Here is a 22918-nt window from a genome sequence, read left to right on the forward strand (position 1 = left end):
AGGCGCAAGCAAATGATCCCACATTCGTATGTGTCTTTCAGGCATTTATCTCAACTCGGGACACTCACCGACACCCCCCCCCCCCTCACACAAGATTATTTTTTTAAATCATATAGAAAATATATACCTTTAACCTACGTCATTCCTTCTCCTACCCTCCCTCCCATTCTTGTCGCAAAGTTAAATAACGCACCGGCTTCGAAAGTATAAATTCCTCTCACCCCCTCATCTGAGAAAAATCTCTGATAGGAACTCTGCTTGCACGTTGAAGTCGATCCTACATTATGTTTTTTTATACCAGAATGAGAAAGGTACAAGGTGAAATAACCAGGGTTTTCGTTTTTATTTATTTCAAAATAATCTAAGCCTGGTTATTTCCCTTGTTTTAGTGTTAATTAACAAAATGTTGAGGCCCTTGGTGGCTATTTGCTAAAAAGTTTATATCTGGATTATCTCTACCCATGAAAACTACACATAGACTATGCCAGTTAAAACGTCTTAGTTGCGGCATCAAAACACACTGATGTACAATTATTAATGTAACAAAACAGCATACTTTCATTTGCTATGTGCAAAAAAGTTTTGGCATCTTCTTTACAGTTACAGTCGTTTTCCACCTTAAAGATGTTATGCTAGAGGTAGTGAGCTAAAGTGAATTTCTTGAGTTCGAATCTGGGTTCAAGTCAGTAGAACATCCCGGAGTCCATCCAGTTCTGATGGTTAGCTCTCATAGTGTTGACCACACCTTCCTTTCATATGAACCGACGAACTCTACTTCATCAGCCCCATGTGTCTTGGGGTTAGAATGAGAAAAGACGATGCTTTTTTTAAATCTTATACCTAAACCAGATAAACATAAGTAGAAGAACCTCAAGAAAATAAAAATCATTAAAAAGCATATAATGACAATAAACATTCACATTTTGTTTTAAGTTTTAATAACAAACAAAAAAAAAAAGAAAAAAACAAGCGGTAAATATAAATTGTATCAACAAGGTTAAGAAGGAAATAGGATAACTATTTGTGTTAGTAAATAGAATAAATATGAAAGTAAATTAGGTTAGACACACACAAAGAATTGAATATTAGTGCAGCATCCCAAGTTTAAAAAAACTTTATGTTATTGATGAAACTTAAATAGTAATCTTAAATAGAAATATGTTCATGGCAAAATATTCAGTAATAGTGGAACTTATTGGAGTTTAAAAATGAACCCTTGCAAGTATATATGAATATACATACTGCTTTATGTAGTGTGACTGTTTAGGAATTGGCAGAAACTTTTTTTACCTACTGTTTTACATACACTCACTCTAAGTCATTTTACATTGGTTGAGGTACATTAGATATAAAAAATAAATTGTCTACAAGAACTACAGAAATCAAATGTCATATTTTTTTGTTACCTCACAAAATTAAATTGTTATAGTGTTTTTAATAAGGTGGCTGTATTATTCCATAACAGACTTTTGATTTGCACCCCCCCTCTCAAACTTACAATTTGCACCCCCCTCAGACTTTATATATATACTGAGGTGTCTATGAGGGGGGTTATGACCCCCCCTAACCCCCCCCCCCCCTGCCTACGCCACTGTTCCATAATACTTGCATTCTATTACAGATAACATTGTTTTCAAAAATATTGGATGACAGAGAAAGTATGTTGAGGTCAAGAAGTGATTTACAAGGCAAATTTATTTTAAAATGCAACACATATTATCACAAGCATTTTTATGGTATAACAGATGTATGGATTGTTGTTTCAACTTTTTAATACAAATAACAATTCATATATGTCTATAGGGACTAGACCTTTGGATAAACATTTAATGCCCTATACCCAATTTATATTTTGTTTATAGAATGAATTTTTGTATGACTATTTAAATCATATTTAAATTTAAACTTTTCTTGACAAACAGGACATTCATGTTTTTTGTCTCCTGAATGAATTTTTACATGTTTATATAAATAAGATTTGAGGGCAAAACTTGTGTGGCAGACAACACATTCATGTTGATCTATTAAATGAAGTTTTCTATGTCTAGACAAATAATATTTAACTTTAAACATTTTATGACAAACATCACATTCATATTTATCTCCAGAATTAATTTTTTTATGAGAATTTAAATTAAACTTATGGGCAAATTTTTTATGACAAATATCACATTCATGTTGCATTTCTTCAATATGATTTTTTCTATGTGTTTTTAAATATAACTCCTGTGAAAATTTTTTATGACAAACATCACATTCATATTTATCTCCAGAATGGATTTTACTGTGTATATTAAAACTCCGATTATGGAAAAATGTTTTATGGCAAACCTTACATTCAAACTTGTCTATTAAATGAATTTTTATATGGTTGGATAGATATTTTTTTAGTTTGAAAATTCTATGACAAAGATCACATTGATATTTAACTCCATAATGAAGTTTTTTGTGTGATTTTAAATTAAACTTATGAATAAACTTTTTATGACAAAGATCACATTCATAATGCAAATTACCATGATCATGATGATATTTCCTATGTATTTTTAAATATGATATTAGAGTAAACATTTTATGACAAACATTACATTCATATTTATCTCCAGAATGAATTTTTCTGTGTGTATCTAAGCTAGATTTCGCAGCAAATTTTCTATGACAAACATTACATTCTGGTTTACCCAAAAAATGAATTTTTTTGTGTATATCTAAGCTAGATTTTGAAGCAAATTTTTTATGACAAACATTACATTCAGGTTTACCCAAAAAATGAATTTTTTTGTGTGCATTCAAATACCACTTATGGACAAATTGTGCATGGCAAACATTACATTCATGTTTATTCTTTAAATTAAATTTTGAATTATTAGATAAATAAGATTTTAGTTTGAACATTTTATGATAAATATAACATTCACATTTACCTTTCCAGAATGAATTTTTCTGTCTTTCTAAATAAGACTTCTTAACAAACTTTTTAAAACAAACATCACATTCATGTTTATCTCCTGAGTGAGATTTTACATATTCAAATAAAATACTGACTCTGACAAGCTTCTTCTGACAAACAAATAAATTAAGAGCTCCAGAAAGAGTTTCTCTGTGAGCTTTTGAATTATTTAGTATAGATTAATGTTGCTTCACTCCTGCGTGACTTTTCATATGCAGTGCCATTTGATTTAAGTTCACACCTCATTTATCACACAATTCTCACCAGTTTGTGTTTTCTTTATTCATTAGCTTCCTAACAAAGAGGAAAGTACTATGTATTAGGTATTCTTATACTTAAATTCTTTAAAATCATTATAAATCAGATGAGACAATTTTTCAATATAAGCAACTGAATCTAGTGAAATGTTGTGCTATACTTTTGTACCATATTGAATCCTATTTTCAGAATTGGAAAATAATGATGCATCTGTTTGCCTGTCCTCAATATTGAAAAATGTTGATTCATCTGCTTCATATCCTCTATATTGTAAAATGTCAGTACATCTGGTTTCTTATTCTCAAAAATTAAAAAGACTGGCAATGCATCTGATTGTCAATTTCTAATTAACAAAGCAGGTTTCAATCTAGCATAATCTTCCACTGGTCTTCTGTTATACCATGCAATGCATTCAAATTAGTTTCTTCGTCCATTTTTTTACAGCTTAGCTTAAAAATTGAAATAAAAAAGTTACAATTAATGGTATAAAAAACACAATAACTTTCAATATTAACAAACTTTCTCTAACTAGACATTCAAAGCATAATGTTTTCATACAAACAATTTAATGTAATCATCTTGGGATTAGACAATTTGTTAATCTAATAAATTATCAATATAATAACAATATGGATAAAAATGTGTGTCTCTAAACAATACAATAACAATATGGATAAAAATGTGTGTCTCTAAACAATCCAAAATGCACATTTTTAAACTACATAATCATACATAAATTAATTTAAAATTAAAGTAAATCAAGTAGGCCTACAAGACAGAAGGTAAAGTAAAAGCAGACTAGCATCACTAATTCAAGGCATAAAAATTATACTAGCATCTCATCCAAACTGACTATTTAGGCAACTTACTTTGACTGTATGAACCCTTTTTAAATATACCTTTATGCCAATGATGTCCACACTACTCATGCTTAAGTATTCTTTAGACCTTTATTTGGTTATGCTATTTACAATTTTAAACTAATTTTATAAATATTTTCAGTGACCATTATTTTTTAAGTTTTCCCTCTATGATAAAAATAACTGCTACAATAATAATAAATGGATGGATACAGTTGCATTTAGTTTTAGTAACTTTGGTTAGAGTAGGCCACCACTGTGATCAGTCAATCAGAGTACATTTTTAATTTCTCCTAAAATTTTGTTTATGATTCTTAATATTTTTTATTTGCATCTGCAGAATGAGTAACGTATGTTGTGATGATGCAAGTTTACATCAGATAAGTCAAACAGAAGACAGCAGAAACAGAGAATAGCATAGTAAGATAGACCAGTAGAATTACAGGAGATGACCAGGACCAGTAGAATTACAGAAGATGACCGGCCACTTGTTACGGTCAGATGACCACTGAAGCGAGGGTCAGCAGTTAGAGATAGGTAGCGCTAGAGGATAGATGTAGAACGTAGAAATGTAGAGTTAGAGATAGGTAGCACTAGGGAAAGATGTAGGAGCTAAAATGTAGATGGTGTTAGGGATGATCATGGGAGCGTGTAGGGAGAAGTCAAGTGTTAGTTGTAGTTAGATAGTTTTAGTAGGTAGTTATGTGTTAGGATGTAGTTATGGTAGGAGTCGATTTGAGATGTAAATAAAGATCAGTAATATATTGAATTGGGCCTTTGTGTTGATCTATATAATTTGAAGAAATTTGAATTTTTATGAGACTAACTCAGGGGTCGGCAACCTGTGGCTCTCCAGCTCCTTGCACAAATATTAATAGTTATATAATTTTATTTTTACTGGACGGTAGGGTAGGACTTTACCCTGTAAACAGTGGGATGGAAGATAAGCCTGGTGAGAACCAAAGAATAGAAGCGAACGATGCAAGCTATTCAAACCGATATCCAAGCCAGTTAGAAGGCGTTTGCCGTGTTGAGGCCTGACTGGCTAAAGGGAGACACCTCCTGAACCGGTGATATCCATATAGAAAAAATAAAATTAAAATTAACAGCTTCTAAAGTAAATTGAGATAGTCCTAGAATAATATTATTATTTGATTGCTAATTTTACTATTCTGGCGAAACATGTCTATGTTTTTATATGAATAAATATTATTTCATATTTAAAACTATTTAATAAATAATTTATTTAAAATAACAAATCAACTTTATTTACCTAATTTTGAACTAAAAATGTTGTGGCTCTTTAAAAACTGGGAAAGTTTGTAAATTGTAACTTTTGGCTCTTGCGTATCAAAAGGTTGCCGACCCCTGGACTAACTCTAACAGACTCTAAATACTAAATGCAGTAAATAGTAATTATTATTTAGTTATTTAACCTATAGATTTAGATCTAGATTTAGATAAACTAAATGGCTCTAAATGAGTCTAAATGCCTAGCTTTTGAAGTTTAAAAAGTTTTGATTATAAAAATACTTGATCTAGATTCTAGATCTAGAGTAAAGTTCCACGCGCGGTCACACATAGCGAACTCCCGACTTTCATCGGGCGCTATTTTGTAACCGTTTAACACAGAAACAAACCCAAAGTACTATATTATTCCTCTGCCTTTCTACTCTTAATATGTATCAATCATTTTATATTCCTACGCATTGAATTTGAGATATTCATGTTTTAGTGACGTGCTACTTGCGATATTTTTTTCCCCTCTTTTTTTTCCCTGCGGCCATCTGAACCGGCTTGCGTAACGATCGTGTTTTATACGTTTTAATCCTAGTTTAATAAATAAAATAAATATTTTACACTTTTAAACGTGTTGTTGATTGTATTATTAATTAATAGATTTCAAAACCAAATTAAAAACATGTTAATTAAATTAATTAACGACATTAAAAGTTGACCCAGTGATGACTCAAGGGACGCAACTATAATAATCATAACAAAGGGACGTAACAACCACTGACAAGACATAACGTAACATTTGCTTAGATATGCTTGTATGTAGAGACACAAACTAGATTTAGAAGAAGTAGATGATCGAAATAATTTAAAACAGCAGAAAAAAATAGAAATTATACAGATTCTAGGCTTAGCTTGAAATGTAGAGCATCTAGAACTAGGCTAGTCTAGCTCAAGTCGTTGGTTACGCAGCGCGGTGAAACCACCCAAATCGACACCCAAGCTGCGGACACCCCTATTCACCTATCAGGTTGCTTTATTAGCCTAATCTATCGTATGTACAGTGTCCCGCACATATTGTAGAAGCTATTTATAGTTAACCTAGTTGTAAAAAGCTTTGATTGGTTGGTTTATTCATCTCATCCGGGACCTAGTGTTTTTCATACGGGGAACTAGAATCGCCGGTAAAACTCCATTTCAGCGTATTTTATTCTCCGTTGCTTGTTTACCTCCAGTTGAGCGTATTTTATTATAACAACCGAAACACACCAAAAACATTAGGAAAACACGATTTATTTTTTGTATTGTATTTTTGTTTTAGCAAATGAATAAAAATTAATGAAAACAACAAGCAGGCTGACTGAAATGCTACACGATTTATTTATTTTTATTTTGTTTTAACAAATGAATAAAAACAACAAAGAGACTGACTGAAATGCTTTGTTTGTTGGTTACAAAAAATAGAAATGCACAATTTGTACAAATAAGTGTTCAATTTCAACTAAACTGAATGAAAGGCATAATAATAATTAATAATGCTGCCGGAATGGGGGAAGGGGGGGGGGGGGGTAAAATCGTCCAAAAAAGCGTGACGTCATTTATGGATGACCCCACAATACAAATTTACAAATTTATTATATCAAATTATGACATTTCTTAAAGTTTTGACTAAACTGACAAGTAAAAAAGCACAATTTTTTATTTACATTTTAATGATTTTTTTTTAAGTCAGAAATTTACTCATACAAAAAAAACATACATGATAATTAAACCAAAATATTGGGAAGGATGGTTCTATGAATGTAAACAACATAAACTATACAGTATAAATATTTTTCAGTTTTTTTGTAAAACTGTCAAATAAAAAAAAAACACAAAGTTTGTACATTTAGATGAAATACAAAAATCATGAAAAATGTACTCATACAGAAACATACTTGATAATTATATCAAGATATTGGAAATGATAGTTCTATGAATTTAAATAACATAGTAAGATATAGCATAAATACAATACAAAACTATAATAAAGAATAATTAACAGTGTATCAGTTTCACCAGGAGACAAATGCCTTTTTTTAAAAAGTAGGCCTACACAAAATAACTTGTGACAGGTTACTAAGCGTGATGACACACGTTTATGCAACAGAAATAGTTCAGCAATTCAAGTAGGAAGCCATTGGTCACTAGGTAGAAATCAGCAGAAAGATGTATAGCCCAACCAAAGAGAAAGTAGAACACTTAGATAGCAGTTGAAGTTTAAAACCGATAGATTTTTTATTAGGTTTTAGAAAGTAGTATTGAAGAATAGTGGATGATAGTAGAGTTAGACTGGATACAATTCAGCCAGCACCAAAAGGAATGAGCTGAAAACATTCCCCCCTACAACGGAACACCGAAATTCAAATTCTTTTAAGTACGATGGAAACAGAATTCGGCTGGTTCCGAATTGTCGTTTTAGCTTCCTTTTGGCCCTCATCCACAGATTTTCTATATTCTGCGTGTGGATGTCGGCATCGTCAGGGTCCACAAAATGGCGCTCATGGACCACCACTGAATGCGTATATATACCGTTCCCCAAATTGCCAATGTTATTGTATGAGGCCCAACCATCAGATATGATATGACTTCCAGGCAGAATATGGTCTAATATGATTGGCTCCAGAGTGGCAGCTGTCCGGTCCGGAACCTCTATCAAAAAACACTTGCCCGATCCTCTTTCTACCCCTCCAAAAACCCAATGGCCCTCATGCCATGCACCGCGATGATATTTTCTATGAAAATATTTTGACTCGTCTATCTCCACAATTATTGGATTTCCATGCTCGTCCATGCCTCCAATCTCAGTTCGCCGCCGCTCCAAAAATCTCGCCGAATCTTCCCGGCAAAAGTTAAACCAATCAATCACAGTTTTTTCATTCTCAATTTGCGCCTCATGTCTGCTAAGACTTTGGGGCATATCCTGCGCAAAGCAGTAAATCAACATTATTATCTGTTTCAAGGTCAAGTGGCTTTTTGTGAAGAATGAACCTTCACGGACACTTTTCCTAAATCCGCATGGTTGACACGCCCACCTCTTCTCATCTATTCCTTGGCGATATGTCATTAGTTTGCATAGTTCTTTGCAGCTATCACAAATCATAGTATTGCGAAGCAACCTACGCTTGGCTAGCCATATCAAGGCAGACTCTGTCTCATTTAGGTTTAGTGCCAGTGTTGCGATGCACCAGATTTCATGTTCAACGAATGCGGCATCTAAAATTTCGGCAGGATCTACAATGGAAGTACGTTCTACTTTTGGTCTACCTGCCATGTTGCATAGTTTATAACAATTAAATAAATTATAAACAGAACTGATACGAAAATCAACCACAAATGTTAATATATATATATTTTTAAATACAGCACTTTTTGGATTTTTGAATAAGATTGGAACACTAAACAAAAATTAACCGGAAGTTACCGGGAGATCGGGAGCATGGAAAAATATATTTTGCCAACCCATTTGGGGTTTGACGTAACTGGATTCTACATGGCGAAGATGCAGATATATAACAATTTGAAATTAAAATCATCATTTTATATTTATTTATTTTTTGTTAAAAGAATATTATTACTATTACTTTTTGCATTGAATTGAATTTGTGTGACTACCTTTTTTATTATTTGTAACCAACAAACAAAGCATTTCAGTCAGTCTTTTTGTGGTTTACATTCATTTTTATTCATTTATTAAAACAAAAAATACAATACAAATAAATAAGTCGTGTTTTTTAAATATTCATTTTTAATAATTTGTTAAAACAAAAATTCAATACAATAAATAAATCGTGTTTTTTTAAATATTCATTTTTAATAATTTGTTAAAACAAAAATACAATACAAATAAATAAATCGTGTTTTCCTAATGTTTTGGTGTGTTTCGGTTATTATAATAAAATACGCTCATCTGGAGGTAGCCGAGAAGCGGAGAATAAAATACGCTGAAATGGAGTTTTACCGAATCGCCTTCGACGTCATACCTCGAAACTTTAAAATTTAAAAACTCGACTTCCAGAAGGAGAAAAACAAAAGAATTTGACCTGGATATATTTAGAAATGGACAGGTTTACAGCAGATATCGGTAGTTTCGTATAAAACATCAAAACAAATATTGTACGAAGCGATAAACAGGCGATGACCGCACCGGTGTTTTAACCGCGCGTGGAACTTTACTCTAGATCTAGCTAGACGAGACAGTGACTAGACAGCCACTAACTAGATCTAGATTCAAAAATGGTTTTAAATGCTACTTTTTTTTTACTATCATACTTAACTATTTTTAATTTAGAATAATTAGATCTAGGTTAGATTCTAAATTTAGATTCTACTAGTCTAGATCTAGAAAATCTAGATGATCTAGAATATCTTTCTTACTTGCAAAGTTGCTTCGAACTGTACACAGCGGCAATGAACTTCTTTCCGTTGTTCAACTTATCATTGGAAACTCGCAAAACTAAATTAGTATCGCATTTTTTATATTATTATTATTATTATTAGAAATAGTAGTAGATCTAGATCTAGTAGTAATAGTAGTTTTAAAAGCCGAAGAAAGTCTACCGCCCTCCGAACGAAATTTATATGGTAAATATAATATACTTTTAACAGTGTCCTTCCCCCCCCCCCCCCCTCCCGGAAAATTTCAATTGCCCCTCCCGCCCCCCCCCCCCCCCCCCCCCGAGAAAAAGTCTGGAATAAACACTGAAATTATTGAAATTGTATTTGACAGATAGGCAGAGTCTTCATATATTTTTAGCGTTATAGATTTTAATTATCTCGGGTGGCGGGGGGGGGGGGGCATATTAATATTATATAATTTGCTTCTTGATCTAGATAAAATCTCTCTTCACATTGTCAAAGCCCTTTTCGTAGTCTACAAAAGGGGAGGGGGGAGGTAAAATCGTCAAAAAAAGCTTGACGTCATTTATGGATAACCAGACCCCTCAGGAGATATTGATAATCCAATCTAACTGGAAACTAAGCTACCCAGTACTCACATTAAATATTGAGATTGCCCATGGTATATCGGGAATGGTTGATACGAGAGGTTAATTAAAATGTATACTATAAATTCATAGACTCTCTGTTCTATATAACTTCTTAGAATCTTTCCTTCACGTAGTGGCACTAAACGTTTTACGAAAACTAACCAAGGTAATCCACTTACAAATAGATGTGTAGAAATTAACACATTAGTGCTAAGCTTATTATCTCTAGAATCTTTATCCTTTGGTACTTTTTTGTCTTACCAGTGGTACTATTAGGACTCTTGTGCAGGTAATTAGTTTCGTTGTGTGATTTCTGTTTTGTTTGACATTTAGAGGGAAAATTATAATTTAAATTAAAGAATTATGTAAAAGGCGGGAACAGTTTATTTTTACTTTGAAGTAAAGCAATCTTTATTGTAAACTAGACCAAAATAACCATTGGTTTAATATCTAATTATTAACAAGAAGAGCACAGTAGTTTAAGTTAAATCAAAACATAGCACATTTCAATCTGTAGTATCAACACCCAAGACACATGGGATAGGCATTAAACCCAACACTAAACCCAGCCGCCTTTGTTTCCGTCACATGAGTTAGGTACCCATTAGAGTATTTAGAGCTGGGTGGACTTATTGCATGTTCCACTTATCTGTACCCCAATTCCAACTCGATACTCTAGTCTCAGCAGTCTAGCTCTCTACCGCTAGGCCATGCCGCCCCTCCATCTTCAGTATGCAAAACATTTATTCGACTTTTTTTTTCTCCATTGCTTTTCCCACCTTTTAAATTGTTTTTTATGTGAAAGCAGTTATACTGTTTCTGCACTTTTATAATGAAACCATCCTTCATCTCATTTTAAGGTGGCAGATCAAACCCAAAAAATGCAATCATTAAAATGAAAATAATAACCGATAATAATAAATAATAACAAATAATAACAATTAACATTCACATCTGATTTTAAGCATATAAAAGTTGAAGAGAAAAAAAACAAGAAAAAACAAGAAAAAAATTCAACAATGTATATCAACAAGAATACAGTGGATTCAGGACTACTGTTTGTGTCCATAAAAATAATACAAATGAAAGCAATCTAGATAAAACAGTAACAAAATTAAATAAAAGTCCAACTTCCGAGATTTAAAAACACTTAGTAATATTAAAATTCATACATAAAAAGGAAATTAAAAATTAAATATGTCTATGACTAAGTATACAGCAAACCTAGCTTATCCAGTATATGCATTTCATAAATATATACTGGTTACATATTGTGACAGTTTAAACTAAAAATGTGCAACCACTTTTCAGATAATGCCAAATAGATGCAATATTTTTCCTAAACAATTTTAAAGTTTAAAAATGATAACTGAAAGTTATATTACACTCATAGATGTAAAACAAAAGCTCTAATAATTAAATAAGAAAAATTACAAGAATAAATTTTAAAAATTATTGCTGTTACTGCATTATTCCATGTTAATTGTAATCTACTACAGATAACATCATTTTGTATTTTATTTAAAAAATCTGATAACAGAACATGCTTAGTTAAGTTAAGAAGCTATTTGCAAGGCTTTTAATTTATTTAAGTGACCATATGTAGGTTATGGTTTTGTTAATATGTGATAAATAGATAGTTACTTCAATTTTCTAAAGCAAATAACATTTATACAGTGTCTGAATAAGTATTTGTTTTAAAAAGACTTCCATTAAATATTAGTTTTTACCTCCAGAATAAATTTTCTATGAATTCTAAAACTAAATTCACAAAGAAATATTTAATGACTAACATCACATTCAAGTTGCGTACCTCCAGTATGGGACTTTGCATGTATTTTCAAATATGAGCTATGTGCAAACTTTTTATTACAGACATCATATTCAAATTTAACTCCAGAATGAATTACTTTGTGTCTATTTATATTCCTCTTTTCAAGAAACTTTTTATGACAAACATCACATTCATGTTGCATACTTCCAGTATGAGTCTTTGTATGTCTTTTAAAATATGAGCTATTTGCAAACTTTTTATTACAGACATTACATTAGTATTTAACTCCAGAATGAAGTTTTTTGTGTCCATTTAAATGCTTCTTAAGGAGATACTTTTTATGACAAACATCACATTCATGTTGAGTACCTCTAGTATGGGCCTCTATATGTATTTTTAAATATGAGCTATCTGCAAACTTTTTATTACAGACAACACATTCATATTTAACCCCAGAATGAATTTTTTTGTGTCTATTTAAAATATACTTTTGGAGAAACTTTTTATGACAAACATCACATTCATGTGTCATACCTCCAGTATGGGCCTTTGTATGTATTTTCAAACGTGAGCTATTTGCAAACTTTTTATTACAGACATTACATTCATATTTAAATCCATAATGAATTTCTTTGTGTTTGTTTAAATTCCTCTTTTGGAGAATTTTTGTACGACTAACATCACATTCATGTTGTGTACCTCCATTATGGGCCTTGGTATGTATTTTCAAATATGAGTTACTTGCAAACTTTTTATTACAGATGTTACATTCATATTTAACTCCAGAATGAAGTTTTTTGTGTTTATTTAAATGCACTTTATGTAGAAACTTTTTATGACAAACATCACATTGATGTTGCGTACTTCCAGTATGGGCCTTTGTATGTATTTTTAAATATGAGCTATCTGCAAACTTTTTATTACAGACATTACATGCATATTTAACTCCAGAATGAATATCTTTGTGTCTTTTTAAATGCCTCTTTTCGAGAAACTTTTTATGACAGACATCACATTCAAATTTTTTAATTCCAAAATGACTTCCTTTGTGTCTATTTAAAGTCCTCTTTTCGAGAAACTTTTTATGACAAACATCACATTCATTTTGCCGACCTCTATTATGGGCCTCTATATGTATTTTTAAATATGAGCAATCTGCAAACTTTTTATTACAGACAACACATTCAAATTTAACTCTAGAATGAATTTTTTTGTGTCTATTTAAATTTGACTTATCAACAAACTTTTTAAGACAGATATTACATTCATGTTTTTCTCTAGAAACAGTTTTTACTTGTTTAGATATGCATAGACTTAGTCTATGTAGTTTTGAATGAAAAACATAATTTTGCTGCTTGACTCCTGTGTGACTTTTTAAATGCACTTCAAGTTGTTTTAAGGTAAGATGTTGCTTATTACACAAATCACACCAGTATGTCTTGTTTTCTTTATGAATTATCTGATTATTTGGAAAAGAAAGCACAATGGAACTTGTATTCCTATTCTTAAGTTCTTTTACATCATTATAAATTAAAAGAGACAATTTTTCAATACAAGCAGTCGAATCAGATGAAATGTTAAGTGGTACTTTTGAACCATCTTGAATCTTATTTTCAAAATTTGGACATATTGATGCATCTGATTCCTTGTCTTTGAGCTTTAAAAATGTTTTTACACCTGGATTGTTATCCTCAAAAATTGAAAATACTGACAGTGCATTTGAATTTAACTCTCCAGTTAAAATATCTGGTTTCACTTCCTCTTTCACTTCCCAGTTTTTTTCTATTGCTCTATACATTGCATTAAAATTCGTTTCTTCTTCCATTTTTTTTTTACAGCTTTAGATTAAACAATGGGGAAAAGATTATTACAATTTAATGAAGAAACAATGTTTAAACAGTATTAAAAAACAAATTTTGCTTCTAAACAAGCCGATAGTTACAGTTAAAAAAGACATGCATATTATTGAACAAAAATTTGTAATGAAGAAACAATGTTTAAACACTATAAAAAAAAGAAATTTTGCCTCAAAACAAGCCAATAGTTACAATATAGAATATAGAGCAAAAATCATTCATAAAATAATTATTAAGTTAAAAATGATTAAGTAGGCCTACTAGACAGAAGGAAATGTAACGGCAAATTAGAATTGGGCTAACTAAACAATTTCTACACATAAAACATGAGTCTTAAACATAACCAACTCTACAAAAAACTCTTAGAGAATTTTTTAGTGGTTTTATTTAGAAGTTACAATCTTGAACAAAATTTATAAATCTTTAAATGTTCCTTCATTTTTATTCATTTCCTTCTAGGACATACAAATCAGCTTTATCAAAAGTAAATGGATGGAGGAATTTGCATTTAGTTTCTTTGAACTGGTTTAGTTTTAGTACATTTGGCTGAAGTAAGCAAGCCACTGCTGTGATCAATTAATCTGAAAACAGTTTAAATTATCCTAAATTTGAGTCAAAATATTTTTATTTTAATCTGCAAAAATTGTACAATAAGTATAAAAAAATATTTTTAACTACTATTTATATCAAATAAAATATTAGATATGGATTAAAATGTACCTAGTTACTTATAGGAAGTTGCATGGCATGACATCAGAATTTTCTTGACTATCCTACCTATTTGAGTAATAGAAATGCAATATTTTGTAATTACACTCAATCTATTTACAATGTTATAAATATTTATTTACTTTTGTCCAGTAGAAAAAAGAAGACCTACTAGCTGGCTGATTTGTTTACTATTTGTAAAACAAAAGTAGACCTTTTATATTTATTATGACACTCAAAATAGATTGAGTTGTGATTATATTTATTTTCTAATGCAGTGAAAAGCTGTGTGCATAATTTTGGGAGTAGGATGTTTTCTGAAAAGATACTTGCTCAAATACCAATTTACTGAATGGAAAATTGCTAGAAAGCAACAAACCTATTAATGGACACTTGACTAAATGCAACAAATGCCCAAATGCAACAAACGCCTGAATGCAAAAATGTCCAAAGACCCGTGCCCTAAAAAATATTAATATTATATTAATATTATAATCCAAATAGACATTCATAATCAATACAAACAAAAGTTTCGAGTTCAAACCCTATGGAAGATAAGGCTCGATCCCTTCCAACACCAAAAATTAAGAACGAAGAAGAAGAAATTCAAGTTTGACATTTTGAAAGTCCAATATATTGGGTTATGGTGAGGTGTGAAGTGTGAACAATCACTGTCACGGTGCATCTATGAGTTCTTTTAGATTTTAGATTGTGACTACATCTATAACAACATTTGCATAATTATTGATTAATTTCATAAAGATAAAGGCTGACAAGGGTCAGTCAGTTAATGATCATGGCTACTAAAAAGAAAAGTCAGAGTTTGAACAATTAAGCTAGTATGGGATTGATAACAGGCAGCAGCAACTCCTCTAGGACAGAAGAATCAAAAATAAAAAACAAATGCTGCATTAATGTTTCTAAGAAAGAAAAATATCAGAAAGAAAACAGACTGAAATTGGAGTCAATGGGCAATATTGCACATATGACATATAGTAATATAGCATGTTGATAATTAATGCTTATATGATTATTGTTAATTTAAGCATTAAGCCTTAATCACAAAGATTAAGGCTTTTAATTTAATTTTGTAAGGGTTTTTAATTACTTTTACTTTTTACTTTTATTAGGGCTACAGCCTAGATCTATTATTATTAATTATTTTTTTAAAAAATCCTAGTTTATAGACCCAACAGTTTTAAATGCCAACCTTCTTCTTCTTCTTCTTCTTCGTTCTTAATTATTAGTGTTGAAGGGGATCGAGATTTATCTGCCAGTGCGTTTGAACTCGAGACTTTGTTCGAATTTATCAACCATGAGCTTTTTGCCGACTCGACCATGCCTCCAACACAATTAAGCGTTACGTGTCAACTGGTTATGCGCCATTGAGGCCATTGACTCCGATTTCAGCCTGCTTTTCTTTTTGGATTTGCTTCCATAGCCTTTGTCCAACCAAGAACAAACTACAAGGCAGCAGTTGTTTAATTTTGGAGTTGTCTCTCCTAGAAGAGTGGCTGTCCCCAGCTAACGAGCCTCATCTGCCCGGGGGTTCGAACTCGAGACTTTTCGGTTTAGCAACCATGAGCTTTACCGACTCGACCACGCCGACCCCTAAATGCCAACCTATTTTGGTAATCTATTATTTTAGGTACGTAAAATCGCCCTCGACTAGATCTAATCTAGATTAGTAATGTCTAGTTAGTCTCACAAAATTTAAAATCTCTTCAAATAATAAAAAGAATAGCATATAATTGTAGAGCTTAAAAAATGCATCCCAACAGTACCAATTTTATTAATTTAGCATAATCGGTTGATTAAATATAATTTTTTTAGTGTCGCAAATAAAATATATAGAAATGGAACCTAAAACGCAGGTAAAAAAGTCAAATTCACTTTTTTTAAAGCTAGTAAGCAAGAAAAGACATGATTCTTACTTACTCTTGAAATCAGTTTGCTCATACCTACATTTTTTTACACCAAGGTGAAAGTAAATAGTTTATATAAATTTATAAAATGACATTAATATAATTTATTGAATGTTTTGAGATGAATGTTCAATTGTAAAATACCACATTAGGAAACAGAAATGTAGATTCTACAAATGTTGTTTGGAATGTTATAGATCTATATCAAAATGTTTGTTTAATAGAATTCAATTAAGAGTCCACCCATTTCTGATGGGTACTTCATATGCAGAGGTCAAGAAATATGAACTCTACTTCGTCTGCCCAATTTACCCTGTTTACAGGGGCCTAATAAAATTGAGTTATGTTTGTAAAAACTTTAGGCCTAAGCTTTAAAAACTTATTTTGGTCAATATCGGAAAAAATAAAAATCTTTTCGACTAATTTAGTTGAAAAAAGCTTTCAATTTGTTTCATTGTTTATTTGTTATTATATCTTGTAGTATTTAGAATTGAAGCTTGCTTTCTTAATTACAAGTTCTATTAATTTCAAGCTTTAATGTAATTTTTTTTAATATTAATTCAGTATTAGCCTAAATGTAAGGTTGGCTTCAGAATTCAGAAATTACCTATGGTTTTGTGATTTTATATGTTTATTTGTATTCATGAAATGACCTGATGAAGTTATCATGCAAACTGTTTTAATTTTATTATACTATTTTCATAGGCCTGCAAGTTATAAGTACAAAATATATCTGGCTTAGATCTAATCACTAGATCTAGATATAGATCTAGGCCTAAGTTTAAAAAAAAAACTACCAAAAGGGTTTGAAATACTTCAATATTATAGTAAAAAGTAGCTAGACTAATAACTAGACTATGTTTTGAAAAAAAAAATATCTTAAAACTGGAGACATCTATATACTACTAAAAGTCAACTTTGTTTACATGTTTGAATATTTATTTGTTTGCCTGATCGAAAATTGTGATATGTTCGACTCTATCTGGAAAGCTGTAAAATGGTATGCAGGTAGAGAATAATTTTTTAATGCAGACAGACTGTTGATCACAAATTTATTTAAAGACGTTAATTAATTAATTGATTTATTCATATGCAGATTAACCCATTTTTTTAAAAAATATTTGAAAAGCCACTAGACTCGGCGGGACCGTGACGTCACAGGTTTTTGTTTACTCTTTAGTACAATAAAATGGCGGCGTCTATCGAAGAAAATTGTGTTCCCATTCACAAGTTTAACGCGTTCTAAATCTAATTTTCTGTCGGTCATAACTTTAACAATACGTCCGTTTTCTGTATTTATTACGTTCCAACACTTATATCAATGTTCAACTGTCTTTTTCATTTAGTTTTACAATAAATTTCTCTAGATCTAAAGATCAGCTATCGAAGGAAATTTATGAATCTAGCCTAGACTCTAGATCTAGATCTAGCCTAGATGTAGGTCACTAGGTTTCTATGTAAATTCTAGATCTAGACTTAATGTAAATTCTACATCTAGAATCTATTTCAGGCCTTAATTATTTTATATAAATCTTTGTTTGGCTTATTTAAGATAAAATTTAATTTGAAAGTTAGTACTACTAGACTTATTTTTAGATCTAGATCTAGAATCTATACGCCGTAAATCAAGTTGCATAAGGAGATATATATATAGTATAAAAATTCACTTGTGACGTCACGAGTAAATAGCTAAAATGGTAGCGTAGTCAGCTCTCATGCAGGAGGCACGGGTTCTAGACCAATATGTCAATGAAATTTTTTTTTTCAATTTTTTTTTTTTTTAGATGTGAATGATAACGTTGCCTATCTGAACTTGGCAAGATACAGGGCAGGTGAAGTAGAGTTCATCTGTTTCTTTGTCCTAAGCATATGAAAGGATAGTGTGGTCAGATACATGCTCGGCTGGAATTGTTTTTTAAACGATAAAAACATGTTGTCTGAGACTTGGCAGGACACTGGGCAGGTGAAGTAGAGTTGAGTAGGTCACCTGTGACGTCAGTTTATGAAGGGATAGTCCGAAATCGGTGTTTTCGGTGTTTTTAAAAGATAAAAAATATATATTTGAATGTGGGGTCTGTTTTTTGTGAGGATAAGTGACACTGCAGTAGCGTACCGAGGAGGGGGGGGGGGGACGGTAGGGGAGGGGAGGCGGGGGGTGGGGGGGGAAGGGGAGGTGGGGAGGGGGAAGGGGGGGGGCATATGTTGGGGCGCCAAAATGGTTTGGAAAAATAAATTGATAGGTTGAGGGGGGTTCAAATCGAAAGTTTGAGTGGGGGGGGGGGGGTGCACATCAAAAGTTTGAGGGGGGGGGGGTTCAAATCGAAAACTTTGTCCCCGGGCGCCGGGAAGGGTCGCTATGCCTCTGAGTGACAGACGTGATGTTTTTTGATGGATGACCCCCGAAACCCACAGTTATCCAACGGATGACGGGTATTCTAGTTCAATTTAAAATTAAAAGTCATTATAAAAACTCCACGATCTAGATTTATTTCTAGATCTAGATTTAGATCTCTAGATCTAGGCTAGTAGGAATATCTAGATCTAGATTGATATGGTAATCTATCGTTTTAGGTAAGTAAAATCGCCCTCGAATAGATCTAGTAATGTGAAAAACAGGTGACTCCTTAAATTCTAATTATTTCACATTTTGAGGAGGATTTATGTTTTGAAAAATACAAAAAAATGTTTTCTTGTTTCATTTATGTACCTGTTTTTAAACAATTGAATAAACACTTTTCAGTATTAAAAGAAGACTAGCGATGTTTTCATCAGATGCAACCATGCTCATTTACTATTGCAGCCATCTTGTTTAAGTTTTATTTTGTAAACTTTTAAGCGCCAGATTCAGAGGAAGTCACTATTTTTTTACAAATTGCTTGTGTTTATATAGCAAATCTGGCTCGCAAACACTCCTGTTTAGAGTTAATTTCTGGCCTAGAATCTATATTGATATAGCTAGCCATTGATTTAGGTTTATTATTCATTTATGTATAATATTTGGCACAAATATATCACAATATACTTCTATTAAAGCCTTAACATTTTACTTAACAATAGTCTCATAACGCGAGTTGACTTACCTCCCCTGACAAGCTTTTTATTACCACTTTTTAATCCGTTTTTAGCGCAATTTCCATTCTGGAGAATTTTTAGCGCAATTTCCATTCTGGAGAATTGCGTATTAATTAATTCTGGGAATGTATGAATGGATGGATGTGTGTCCGCAGCTTTAAGTCGTATCTCCTCCTCAACTAAGCAATATCGAGGACTAGTTCCAAAAGCAAATATGTTAAGCAAGTTCCGAGGATGAACAAAGGCCAAAAAAATTCCCGGGTTTCCTACCTGGATTTCCCGGAAAAGCCAAAAAACCTCGAAAAAATGCAGTTTTTGGCCCATATCTCGGCAACAAACCACTTAGCGACTTGAAACATTTACCAATCGATTCCTGCCATAATTTAGAACAATATTGCCGAAGAAAGTTTTCAAAAATATCCTTTCGTTCGGTCACAAAATTTTTTTTGAAGTAATTAAAATTTGGACCGAATTAGTAGGCATGTTTATCCAACCACTCCACACGCGTCATCACGTTCAATAGCTGCGCCATCACGTTCAATGGCTGCGTCATCACGTTCAGTAGCTAGGCGCGCAATGGTTTTTAGTCATGTAACTCTATTGTAAATAAAACATGTATTTTAACCAATGGTTTTACTAACCCTGCTCTTGATTTACGCTACGACAGAGCTATTTTTAGATAACATAAGGAAATTGCGCTAAAATTGTCACTAGACTTTTTAATTACCTTGTTTGTTTTGAATTATTGAAACTACTTGTGTTGCATTATTTATTTGCTGAATATATGATTTATCTCGATTTAAAATTGTTATGGATAACATAAGGAAATTGCGATTAAATTGTCACTAGACTTTTTATTAACTTGTTTACTTTCTCATATATAAGAAGTAGTCTATAAAGAAAGTCTTGTAATCGTGCAAAAAAATCGAGATCTTCACAAATCTCGACGTTTTACACACCACTGATACGGAAAAACATAATTTTGCAATCGTGTCCGTATGTCTCTGTGTGTGTGTGTCTGTGTGTGTTTAAACACGATAACTTGAGTACCGTTACAGCTAGGTTGATGAAATTTCATATTTCAATTTTTAAGCGATTTCCGATAACCGGAAGTGGTACATTTTCTACTTTGAATTTTTAAAAAGCCTATAACTTGAGTACTATTTCAGATAGATAAATAAAATTTCACATGTAAGTAAAGGATCTAATTCTCTACCTTCTATCAAATTTTGAGTAATTTCCATTGACCTGAAGTACTAATTTACGCTATTTCCGATTTCTCAAAAAAGAAGCGCAACGGAAAAAAAGCGCAACGGAAAAAAGCGCAAAACAAAAAGCGCAACGGAAAAAAGTGCAAAGAGAAAAAAGTGCACACAGAAAAAAGCGCAAACAGAAAAAAGCGCAAACAGAAAAAGCGCACACAGAAGAAAGCGCAAACGGAAAAAAAGCGCAAACAGAAAAAAACGCAAACAGAAAAATGCGCAACCAAAAAAACACAACTGTGAGAGTGTCGTGTTTGAACACGTGATCTACTGCCATTTAAAGCATACCAATACCATGTGCATTCCCATCACCATGATACAGGCGATAATCACTTTACAAAATGCCTATTATTTTCTTGGTCAATAATTATTCAACTGCTATTCTCGTATAAATAAATATAAAACTATCCTTGATATCGACATTACACGAAGTATCTCTCATATTCTCCCTAGTCCGAACTACCTAGCTTGCATACCATAACAACCCGTTCCTATGGCAAAACTTCACTCTCTGTCATCCGCGTCATCAAACATGCATTCGTCAGATTTCTCGCAACAACATTCATTCGCAACAAAATAACAATTATGTATTTAATATTATTTCACATCATGACGCACCTACCAACCTACCTAAAGTAAAATTTTCCTTTCAAACCTTACGGTCTATAGGGCAAGTGAAGTAGGGTTCACTTGTTTCTGTGACCTCGGCATATGAAGAGATAGTGTAGTCAGCACTATGCCCAGCCGCCTTTACTTTCCCTAACGTAAGTTAGGTACCCATAAGAGTTGGGTGGACTCAGGGACGTTCTACTGACTAGAACCCGGACTCTATCTCGAGACTTACGGGTTAGCAGTCCGTCTCTCTATCGCTAGACCACTCCGTCCCATTGCTCATAAGTTAGAGCATACTAAATCTCTACTGACCCATAGTGCTTTTAAGATCGCATTTAATCTTTTTCATTTTGGAAAATGGCCGCTCTCCGCTGCAGTTAGACGTCATCATACACAGATAAATGCGAAGAGCAATGTGCACACTTGAAAAGCTCTGAATGCTCTTGAATTATTTATTAATAATAAATTATTTTGAAAATATACATTTACAATTTTTAGCTGAGTACCCCAAAATACGGAATAAGGTTATGAATTCATTATTTATTGGGCATAAAATATATATATTTATTTTATGAATGGTGGAAAACCTACTAGGAGGTTAATTTTTCATGATGGCCGCCGTTGTCATAGTTACCAAGATTTGTACACCATTTTTTTTGTGTGTGGAAATGCATATGCGGATGTATTTTAATATAGCTGTAAAGAAATAACTGTTTTCTAACGAGTATTAAAAAATGTTGTTTTTTTTTTTACCGGAGACTCCCTCCTTCACAATATTTTTAATTATCAAGACGTAAACACTGACTTCGGCTAAATTCCAACGTATTCACAACTCAAATGTTTTAATGGGTGAAACTTCGGGGTGGGGAGACAGTTGGGGGACATGTCGTGTGTGTGTGGGGGGGGGGGGGGGGGGGTAGATGCCATGCCCTGCAATCGAGTCTCATCCGGTTTTGTATTACCGGGCGGGACAGCGGTAACGCCTTTATTTATAGGCTTCTTCTCTCTTGGCCTGTTTGGCAATTCCTATAGTGGAATTAATACGGATGAGAGTGTGCCTTGAACTAGAGATGTTTCGCATTTTTTAAAATCTCTAAGCCATTCGGTCAAAAAGTTATCTATCGGGTGTCATCTGGTGCGGCACTTCATGGTCATGCCCCATGCTTGACTCGAGGTCAGCATATTTTCTTTGGTAGTGACGGCAGAGGTCATCTTTGTAAGCTTCCAATAGTGAGCACTTGTTCAGCTGCAACTCGCAACTATTACAATCCTACCTTAATGGAAAATTGACAAATAAACAACGATTCCTTTCAAAGTTACTTGTAATTATTTTTTTTTGCCTCTTTTGTAAATATGAACTGGAAGCTAAACACATACT

General features: G+C 32.4%; 1 protein-coding gene and 1 long non-coding RNA gene across 2 annotated transcripts; both read right to left on the reverse strand.

The window, feature by feature from the left end:
- Positions 1 to 1600: 1600 nt before the first annotated feature.
- On the reverse strand, positions 1601 to 9742 carry LOC131948436 (zinc finger protein 658B). The gene is made up of 2 exons (XM_059310040.1): positions 9721 to 9742; positions 1601 to 3657 (listed from the first exon to the last, which is right to left on the reverse strand). Exon 2 carries the CDS (start codon positions 2893 to 2895, stop codon positions 1846 to 1848), a length of 1050 nt encoding a protein of 349 aa, XP_059166023.1. The 5' UTR covers positions 2896 to 3657; positions 9721 to 9742; the 3' UTR covers positions 1601 to 1845.
- Positions 9743 to 14299: 4557 nt separating this feature from the next.
- On the reverse strand, positions 14300 to 19408 carry LOC131948433 (uncharacterized). Its single transcript, XR_009388011.1, has 3 exons — positions 19302 to 19408; positions 14682 to 14738; positions 14300 to 14542 (listed from the first exon to the last, which is right to left on the reverse strand). It is a non-coding gene; the product is annotated as an uncharacterized LOC131948433 (long non-coding RNA).
- Positions 19409 to 22918: the final 3510 nt, after the last annotated feature.

Source organism: Physella acuta, unplaced genomic scaffold, assembly GCF_028476545.2.
Source record: "Physella acuta isolate Inbredline_101_S28 unplaced genomic scaffold, ASM2847654v3 ptg000645l, whole genome shotgun sequence".
NCBI lineage: Eukaryota > Metazoa > Mollusca > Gastropoda > Physidae > Physella > Physella acuta.

What these genes read in the sequence shown, in the direction of transcription:
- LOC131948436 (XM_059310040.1), bottom strand. Translation starts at nt 2,895, where the DNA reads ATGTTCAAACTAAAATCTTATTTATCTAATAATTCAAAATTTAATTTA.